Source organism: Castanea sativa, chromosome 12 (genome assembly GCF_040712315.1).
Source record: "Castanea sativa cultivar Marrone di Chiusa Pesio chromosome 12, ASM4071231v1".
NCBI lineage: Eukaryota > Viridiplantae > Streptophyta > Magnoliopsida > Fagales > Fagaceae > Castanea > Castanea sativa.
In genome coordinates this window covers 11,860,951-11,871,750 of record NC_134024.1, presented here as the reverse complement: position 1 = coordinate 11,871,750, position 10,800 = coordinate 11,860,951, and the positions used below count along the sequence as shown (strand labels likewise).

General features: G+C 34.1%; 1 protein-coding gene across 1 annotated transcript; it reads left to right on the top strand.

The window, feature by feature from the left end:
- The first annotated feature begins 5,758 nt into the window (after positions 1–5,758).
- Positions 5,759–10,382, top strand: LOC142618680 (sec-independent protein translocase protein TATB, chloroplastic). Its single transcript, XM_075791665.1, has 6 exons — positions 5,759–6,106; positions 6,212–6,333; positions 7,431–7,490; positions 7,585–7,738; positions 9,788–9,931; positions 10,063–10,382. The coding sequence occupies exons 1-6, from the start codon at positions 5,887–5,889 to the stop codon at positions 10,122–10,124; spliced, it is 762 nt and encodes a 253-aa protein (XP_075647780.1). The 5' UTR covers positions 5,759–5,886; the 3' UTR covers positions 10,125–10,382.
- The last annotated feature ends 418 nt before the right edge of the window (positions 10,383–10,800 follow it).

Genomic DNA, 10,800 nt, shown 5'->3' with positions numbered 1-10,800 from the left:
TAAAAATGACAAAAAAAAATTATCTTGGATAAATGTGATATAATTCACTCAAATTTAATGGATATAATCTATATTTTAACCCCAAAAAAAATCCATATTAAATCTCCTAAAATTAGAATGAAAAAAAAGATTTGAGTTATTTTCAGTACTATTATATGTTAAAAAAAAAAAAAGAGACGAGTAGATTTATTTCTATTTCTAGTGCTTTTGCAAGAAATAAAAACGCAGCATATATCTTAAAATGATATTACCTGATCTAATGCATAAAATTACTGAATTAGTTCATAAAAAAAAAAAAAAATTACTGGATTAACGCGTCATTCCTCAGACAATGAGACACGTTAGATGGGAATACGCTCAACCTAACATTTTCCTTTTGAGAAAGGGGAGCTGTCTGCTCTCTCTCTCTGCACTAATTTGTTTTTTCTTTAACTGCAATTATTTAAATCTTTTTTAAAGTCAAACATCCAATAACAAAGATTTGTTGCATAAGTAGTATCGTCGTGGGTTTCATTAGAGATAATCATGCTTTTTAGCCTTATAGTAATCAGTAGATGTATTGACTGAATTGCCCATAAGTTGGTCTCAAATTTGCCCATGATGCCACTAAATAAAAGTTTGACGGTGGGGCTTTTTAAAGTTTTAAACGTTAGAAAAAAAAAAGAAGAAGACTTTAATGGCAAAAACCAAACAAGATGTGGGTGTGTGGGTGCATGTGAGATTCCCGTGACTTAATTGTTGTTATTTACTCTATGTTCCTGTTTTTTTCTGAACGTTGTAGCTCAAAACACACGACTCTCGTGACAACATATTAATGGTGTGGCATCCCATTTATTAGTACTTTGTATATCAATGTATGCTGCTGAGTAACGTTGATATTAACAACAATATTTTCAACATAATTATTCTTGAATCAAATTTCACAATTTATTGACTTGTATGATTGCGGGCGGTTAATAAAAAATAGTGAGTTATATATTTTTTTGAAATGAATAGTGGGCTATATTGATACAAGTCAATAATGAGTAAAAAATGTTAACCACTCATTGGCGCACTATTTAGCAAATTGTAAAATTAAGTATGCTTTTGCTTGCAATTTTTTTTGAGACTATAAATTTAGAGATAGTCAATGAAATGTTTTGTTTATTCTCACAAGTCACAATCTAAAAATATTTTTATATATTTTAGAATTTTAAGAAAACTTCCATATATTTTAGAGCAATCTACATTTATGATATTGATAAATAGATTTCAGTTCTCGATTTGGAAAATGTGAGTATACCACAGTTAGAAAAGGTCACTAATGCCTAGAAATCGCTCGACCAAACTGACAAAAGAGTTTTAACTTTTAAGTAGGAAAAACCCTTTCTCAAAAAAAAAAAAAAAAAAAAAAAGTAGGAAAAACCAAACCATGGACAATATGAGCTCAGTGAGTTCGAAATATATTGAGGCCCAAACAGAGAATGAGATGAACTCAAAAAAACTCAAGCATTCTGACAAGTATGATAACCGGTATTAAGGGCTAAGTACCAAGTTTGGAGAGCAACAATTACATACACCAAGAATCGGCTGAACCACATACATTATGGTGGGTGTTATGGCCATCATCTAATGCCCATCAAAGCCATAATGAAACAATGACTAAAGACAAGAAATCGTACAAATGGATGAACTCTCATCAGGATAAGTACGAGACTACTTTCATTTCACCAAATTATTTCTTTCTTAATCATAATTTTTCTGACTTAGGCATCAAAGCTATTAGGCTAACAATAAACTGGAGTCCTCGAGTTTATTTCATTTTAGATAAGCTTTTATCTGATAAGTCAACCATTTAATTAACTGTTTAATTTAAAAGAAAAATGTTATGTTTACACCACTTTCATAACAAATATCATCTAGGAATCAAGGTTAGACCTTTATTTGAATTAAGGGTTTATTTTCCAATATTATCATTGTCATATAAAAAAATGATGAGGAATAAGTAATTCGAAAGCCAAACAACCTAGCAAAAAAACAAAGGGAGTGCCAAACATGCGGAGAAAATAAGACCATGAATTATTTGTAGTTTTGTACACATATTTTTTGGTAGTTCAGCTTTCAATTTGTACCCAAAAAGTCACTTGAGTGAGTAAGGCATTGATAATTTTTTTTTTTAATGGTAAAAGAAAAATTTAGGTGAGGGGAGGCTACCACATACTAGAGAGGACAAGTCATAGGCTTTAAATTAAACTTACATTGGACTAATACATCGCTCTCACCAAAGGAGGAGTACTAGTAGCAGAACTCAAACCAAGTTTTTTAGACAAAACGTTCGAGCCGTACCAACTGAATCAATCCCGTTGGCAGCATTGATAAATCAAATACCTAATTGGTACTCAAAAGTCCCATGGCATATAAATTAGTGTGAAGAATGAGGGGTGTTTCAGTCCAAAAGTCCTGTTTCTTTTTAATTGTTGTTGCTTTTTTACAACACAAAGAGCAAAGCAACCTTTTTATTTTTTATTTTTTGTCAAAGTAGTGCACGTGTGCAGTTCCACTTTGTGTTGTTTTTGATGGATTTTTGTGCGCACCCCTCGTGCGTAAGATGGTGACAGTCCTTTTTAGCTCTTAAACTGAAAAATAATAAAAACTTTCTTTCTTTTCTTCTTTTACACGAGTGGTTCCCTCTCTACTACCCATTATCCTTTTGCTTTCTGATAATGATATCCTAACACATTCAGACTCTTATCTCTTTTGGACTATGCATTTTACTCTCTCTCAGAGTCTCTCCCTTTTCTTTTCTTTCTCAAAAGGAACTTTGTTGCTGAACTTCTACCTCCTTTTTAACCTTTCCATGAGTGTTTGATTATTCTTAGCTTTTTAACCTTTTATGCATCTTTTAGTAGATTTTGGACTAGCTCAGAAATCAGAATTATCATCATGATTCACTTTTCTAGACCCGGTCTTGGTAACAAAAGTTGGTTTTAAAAAGGCTCTTTAAAGTAAAGTTATCAGTTATCCTGTACACCCCCCAATTTTTTTAATAAATAATTTATTTACCCCATTAAAAAGAAGAAGAAGTTATCTACCACGTTAAAAAGCTTTATTAGAAATTTCTACCTCTGGGACATGTTAATATGTTATGATAACTTGAATGAAATTGTCTAATTGGAAAAATCTTGCATGCGCCAGTCTCATGAAATTCATGTTTTACTAAAATGTTTGAGATCCACGTATCAGTGAGACATAAGTTTCATGAGACTGGTACATGAGAAATTTTTTTTGTACCAACTCTCTCTCTCTCTCTCTCTCTCTCTCACACACACACATTTTCAAATTTTCTTTTTTCTTGAAAGAACAATTCATAAGCATGAAAAAAAGGGATAATTAAGAAATTATTAGCTTATTATTGATAATTAATTTCGGATATTGATGGGATTCTAATATATTAATATTGACCTCCTCGTGTGTAATTACTTAATTAGTAGATTCACTTTATTTAACATGATGCATTTGTTCCTTGAATTGCTATGTAAAAAAAAAAAAATTTGATTCATGATGATTCACCTTTTTAGTTTTATCTAAAATAACACATAGAAAATTAGGTTAGTAGCCATTTTGGCCTAGGGACATTCCATTTTCATCTTTGTGATCATGAAACTCCCTCAACTTTCACTTTAAAAAAAAAAAAAAAACCAAAAAAAAAGATTAAAAGAAAAAAAAACACCTAACTGCCTTTATTGTTGGGTCCACTGGAAATACAACTACTAGATACTTCACAAGATGAACCTGTCATGGGGTGGCTTAGTGTGATTATGGTCCTACAATGCAAAAGCTAAACCAGCACACCACATGTTCAAGTTTATCAAGTAGGTGGGGGTTGATTTCAGATTTATAGTCTATGTATGAACCAGAAAATATTCGGCTACTAAGAATATTGCTTCAAGATCCCTCATATATACTGCTTGGAGTCCTGTGATGATAAAATGCTAGGTTCACACTTGTATAGTTGTATAAGCAAAGTTCAAGCATCACAGGCATATTGTAGACAACCCATCTTTATCAAGGCCCTAATGGCATGTTTGGATGTTTAAAAAAGGAGGGGGAGTAGAGTAGAGGGAAGGGGAGTAATTCAATTACCTTGTTTGGGAGTTTTTTAAGGAAGGAGGGGGAGGGGTTTGGAGGGGTTTCAACTACCTCCAACCCCCTCATTTTTAATTCCCCCAAATTGGAGAGATTTGGAAGGAGAGTAGAGCACATAAAATTATTTATAAAGTAAATTACCTAATTTACCCTTATTATATTTATAAAATTACAATGTTAAAAACAAGGGGAATGGCTAATTACTCCCTTCCCCCTTACTAATTATAAAAACATCCAAACAAGGTGGAAGGTAATCATTCTCCTCTACTCTCCTCCCCACTACTCCCCTTCCCTCTACTCCCCTCTACTCTCCTCCCTCTCTAAACTCCCAAACAGGCCATAAGGATAAAAAGTTCACGATTTGTGGGGTTGATCAACCACTCCTTATTCAATTGGCCCCCCTATTGTTTTGTTCGCAAGAAATTGGGGAAAAAAATTACATATTATAAATATATATATATATATATATATATATATTTGAACTTATATTGACAGCAAAAGCATTCCAATGATAAAACCTTTTGCAAAACTTTTTTGTTATTTAGCGTTTTACAGTTTCTATAGGCACTAATATATTACCTATCCGCAAAACAATTTGTGATACGTCATAGGAGTATAGGACCATGTTCAATATTTTCTTAAATTTGTATATATAGAATGATAAAGATAGTTAAAGATAATAATGAGATTTAAACTATGTATTTGCAACAGTCTACATACCATAGTTATTAAATACCTATGAGAATTAACACATGATTTCTTGCTTCTCCTTTTCTCGCTATCTATTTATCTTTAAACAAAATAAATTTTTTTTTTTAAAATATTGGAATAGAAGATCACTTAGAGATTTTTGTAGTTTTTTGAAATACGTGTAGATGAAAAAGTGTGTAATGTTGTTTAAAATGTAAAAATGTAAATTTAAAATGTTAAACCAAACATGCCCTTAACTTTGTAGAATTATTTACCATTGCTGAGGTGATTGGACCATTGAGCTTGCCCATGCTCAGTCCAAAACCAGGATAGTATCTCTTAACATAACTACCTTATAGGACTTCACCAGGCCAGATCATAACCAGCCCAATATCGATTAACCCATTTCAAAATGATTCTGGGATAGAATAGCCCACCCTAGCCATTTAACGCATTTGGGGCCCAAGTTTAAGCCATTTTAGACCACTTACCACCATGCTATGGTATCCCCACAAGCTTTTCTTGATAAAAAATTCTTTAACTTTTCAGTGGGCTTTTCTTCTCTCTCATCCACTTTCATTTTTTTAATATAGAGATTACCTTTTAAAATGTATACATCAACGTATGGTGTAAAATAAGTGTAAGAGAATGTTTTCTTATTTTTACTTGTTGTTTAAAACTTTAAATCTTAATTTATAACTCAATTGATACCTTATGGTATTTTTCAAAAGAGATATTCAAGAATGAAAATTTCTCTTCCAAACTATTGAATTATTGAAAAAAGAAAAGAAAAGAAAAGAAAAAATCTTAGTCAGCTGGGCTAGGCAGGTAGATTTCACAGCCTAATGAGCTAGGACTTCTGGATCACATGGTCAAAGCCCAATTCGCAGCCCCACTCCAATAAACAGAACACACAGTGGAAAGACTCCAAACAGCTTCTGTTCTTTCTTTCCAAGATGTCTATTGAAGATAATATTGGACTGCTTTCAAAGGCCATGACTCAAAGCCACCTCAAAAATCAGACACAATTAGTGTAAGCAGCAAATCATTTTTCAAGTGACCACCACACTCATGGTCATGGCCTCAGCAATTTGTACTCCCACATTCTCATCTTCATGTTTTACTGCAAAATCAGCAATCTATACCTCATCTTCTTCTCTATCTTCACACCCCAAAACCCCAAAATTTCATCTTTCCGCATGGTTTCCTCCACTGGGTCTCGGTGTTTTCTCCCCATGGAGTGGTTTAAAGCACCTGGGTATCTCAATCACACCAAAGCCTCTCAAGTCAGGTACTTTTTTCTCATCTGGGTTTGTGCTCTGTTTTCTCAAGTCAGTTGAACCCATTTGGAATGTGTGCTTTGCTTTCTTTTGAAATTGAAATGATGGTGGTGCAGATAGGAAAGGGAGATGTAAGGGTAAGGTGGTTTATGCATCTCTGTTTGGAGTAGGAGCACCTGAGGCTCTGGTCATTGGGGTGGTGGCTTTGTTGGTTTTTGGTCCTAAAGGTCTTGCTGAGGTGAGTTGTCTTTATAAAATTTAAAATTTCAGGTCTTACATTTGAGGGGTTACTAAACTGTTAATAGTCTACATATTTGTATGTGATCTTTATTTGAATCAACCCAATATTTATGATTTATGATTTCCCCCCCTTTTTTTTTGGCGCTGTGCAATTCTGCAAAAAAGAAAAAAAAAGACCAATTTGGTAGGTAATATGGTTATGGCCTTGTTCCCAATTACCATTTATATTCGTATAGTTACATCCCAGATTCTGTACAACAAAACAAGCCTTATAGGAAACACACCAAAGCTAGAATTCTATGCAACATTGTGCTTTGATCCTTCGCCACTAAATCACTGATAAAAGAAAATATGGCATTAAGGAGAGGCATATTTAATTAGCTTCACTGCTTCTTCCTTTATGCATTAGTACAGAATTTATGTGGACTACTGTACTCTTTTGTCTACTTCTTTTTGGGTGCTTTGTAGGTAAGGCACTAGTGATACCTTTCTTTTTCCTTTTTGATAAGTAAGGTGTTAGTGATACCTTTCATACACATGATCTATATATGATGTCGAGAAATGTATTTGTATTCTTTATTCATTGAAAAGACACACAAGGATTGAAGTTCACATCATTACATGTACATTAGTAAGGAATTGGGGGAAACTAGCTCTATTATACCAAAAAGTTGGGGAACTTGAGTTGCAGTTAGTGATAGCTGGGCTAATTGTGATTTTGGTGGTGCTCTTGACTCTTTGGATAAAATTTAAGTTGCATATTAGTTGAAGGAAATTTAGAATATTCATTAACTGTCATGGAATGCTGACTCATATTACCATGCTTGTCATGTTGTGCGATCTCTATATTTATTTTTCTGAGCACGTTAGAACCTGGAGTGAGACTGGAGGAGTGGCAAATTAAAATAATGCAGGTTCTGATTGCATAGACATGCTTACATTAGTACTTATATGAATGATTGGTATATAGTCTTAAAGGATTAGGCTTAATATGTGGATAATATGAGGGTGCGTTCAATCTTCTTGTGTGTGTGTGTGTTAGTGCTTCTTTTAGATGATCTATTTGGTATCTCAATTTAAGTTAGCTAAATGCAGGTTGCTCGGAATTTGGGCAAAACTCTACGTGCATTCCAACCTACAATCAAAGAACTTCAGGTTGAAGCATTACACATTTGGTTGAATTTGTCTTGATTACCTCATCATGAGAAGCCTTGACTTTATTAGTGGTGCCCTCTTTATTCATATGTAGGAAGTTTCAAGGGAATTTAAGAGCACCCTTGAACGGGAGATTGGTCTTGATGACATTTCAACACAAAACACTTACAGTTCCAGCAAACCCAATGATACATCAACCCCATCCTCCACCACCATCACTGAGGATTCTCAGACTGTAGTTGATCTAAGTGAGTAATTAAGTCATTTCATCATCTACATTACATTAAATTAATATTGTTTTATTGTTAAATGAGCCCTTGTTTAATTTTCATTTTTCATAGTAGTACCATTTCATATGAACCTGAAGTATACAAAAATACTTGTTAGAAAAGATGCCAGCATTGGCCGGTTTCATATCTATGCAGAAATGGTAAACACGAGTGCTGACTGTGAAGCACTTTGTTGTCATTTTGGAAATGTAATTCTATAGAATCAATCAACTGGAGTTCAGAATTATGTAAATTGGGAACATTTCACACTTTCCAAAGAAAGTGAAGTATTATGTTAATTTTTGAGAGGTCCTTATATTTTGAAATTTAATATCTTTATAAGCCTATGTTCTGATGCCATAAGTTTTCATGTCAATTGCTTGTGAGCCCTTTGACACAGGACTTGCCATTATAGTTTGTGCCTACAGTATGTTTACTTGAGTATTAGGTTGCATGATTTATGGGTTTTAGGCAGAACATTTGCATTTGTCACCAAAAAAAAAAAGCAATTTAGTGATTTTAAATGAAACATTAAATTGCTAAAGGTGAGTAAGAGTTTTAACAAGTTTACTAGACCTCTAATGTGGAGCGGAGCATAAGTAAGATCTAAGTGACTTATCAAAAAAAAGAAGTAAGATCTAAGTGATTAATTTAACTAAAATACCAATTAGGAGAATGGGCATATTCAAGGGCCATTCTAATTTATATGTAGGTTAATAGTTATCAAGGTAAACCCTGTTCCTGTCTAGAAAAATTCCTGAGTATGCGACTTCCATTCAAACCACAGAATATTACACGATAGGGAGCCAAATTTGTTTTTTTGATTTGCAGGGGTGGGTGTCTGATAAGCAGATATGTTCAAAACCTAAGAATTTTATAAACTTAACAGATGCTTCTAAAAATCAGTAGAGGTCCCACTGCCTTCCAAAATGAAACCTCTGACTGCAATGCCTAAATTTTCAGATTCTCTCTTTTCCATCTTCTTCTTAACACATCTACTTATCTGAATGACAAAAAACCTAAATGTCTTCCAGGTAGCATGTCAAGAACTGTCTCTCCAATAAGATTTTTATTTTTAAGTAGGGGAAAAAAGAAGAGAAAAGGCTCAAGGTCACCCGACACCCATTCTTATGGAGGGTGAAGGTACCATTTGAGCTAGAGCTCACTGACAGCTTTGATAAAAAAATTGAAGCTACTGCTTTGTGAAAGGCCACAAGAGAGGAAAGGGCAAAACTTTTGGTTTGTATTCTTTACTTCTAGTTGATGAGCCCCAACTTAGCCCAGCTGGGTGAAATATCTGATACTAAAAACTCTCTTATAGACCTATTTTGGTTAAACACAAAATACTGACTGTCTGATTATTTGGTGGTTTTCATTTGGGGTCTTGCTGATTTAGGCAGTTGAAACAGTATTTCACACTGCAGAATAATTCGTGTGTATATAATATTTGCTTGACAGTTGTTAGGATAGAAAACTGAAAGTTTGGGATATCTGCATGATCATGATAATCAAGTCTTAGAAAGATTTAAAAAAATTCTACCCATTTGAAATTTCATCAAATAATCTTACAGCCAAAAAAAGAAGCTAAGAGCCCAGAGCAATATCAATAAAACATTGAATTTAGCCATGCTATTGTATTATTTTGGCTAAATTACAAATCACACCCTCTAACTTTGCCTAGAATTCAACTCAGTCCTCTTGTTAGTGTCCGTTAGAGGATTAAATTGAATGAAATTGAAGTTATAGGACTGGAATTTTAGGCAAAGTTAGAGAGTGCAATTTGTAATTTAGCCTCTCCTTTTTTTAATGGTTGCACATTATGTCATGTAACTTTTCTGCTTGTGTGACAAGTGTTCCACTGATCATTTAACTCATTGCGTTAGTTAATAATGATAATTCTAGTTTCATTTGGGATGCTTTTTGCTACTTCATATCCTCAAAACCATTCAGAACCTCCAACCTCCTTCCCTTACCCTTCTTTCATTTTAAACAAATCTGACAGAACCATGTTATTCTCTAAAATGGCAGATGGCGCTTCATCCCCAAAAAGAGCATACACCACTGAAGAGTACTTAAAGATCACAGAAGAGCAGTTAAAGGCATCTGTTGCCCAACAGCAGGGCCAGATACCTTCAGTAGAAGGCAATTTGGAAACTCAAAGCCAGCCCCAAGGTTAGTCATTCTCGTGCGCACGCACACACACACCCTTTCTCTCTCTCTCTCTCTCTCTCTCTCTCTCTCTCTCTCTCTCTCTGTATACACATGCATTTCGATCTCTAATTTTGTGTATAATTTGTTATCAGCTAACATTCGAGAAGCTGCCACCACAATGCCTCCACCTCAAAAGCCTGGAAGTGAGACATGAAACCTCAAAAAGGAAAGCCTTTTTTTCAGGCTTTTCACAGTGAGACATGTAACTCCATGTATATGATGATAGGTGCAAAAAATTGGGAAAAAGTATATTTATTTAATTTTTGTTAACTGCAAGAGTTTTAGAATTTCTATATTGGTTCAAGAGGACAGTCATGCACGAGTTCTAGGTGTTACTGAACTTGTAGTTTATGATTTTGTATTAAGTAGCTAAGAAATGCTAAATTTTGGAAATGAGTTTAGATTCCCTTTTTTCTTTTTTCTTTTTCCTCACAAAGCATAGTTGTGATCATTTAGAAATTTTAAAAAATTAAAAAGAGCCAAGGGGTAAACAGTAAAGGAACTTGAGCATGCTATGTGCACCATATAGTGTGTGCATTATTCAGCTGGGCATTTTGGCCCATTAGGGGTCTGCCTGGTGAGGCCTCCGTGGCTAGGAGAACCAATCTTAGAAACACAGAGATACACAACACATTTACTATATATCCATCCATTCCTACCCTGCATCTTGTAGAAGGATTGTTGCGTGCGCCTTGAGAAGAGTACTAATAGTCTAATATCAACTCAGTTTCATGTAAATATATACACAGTTATCATGAATTTTGTTGAAAAAGGTTTCCAAAGGCACGAATTTGCTTTGTTCTTGGGTGATAACCATTCCGTTTGTGTTA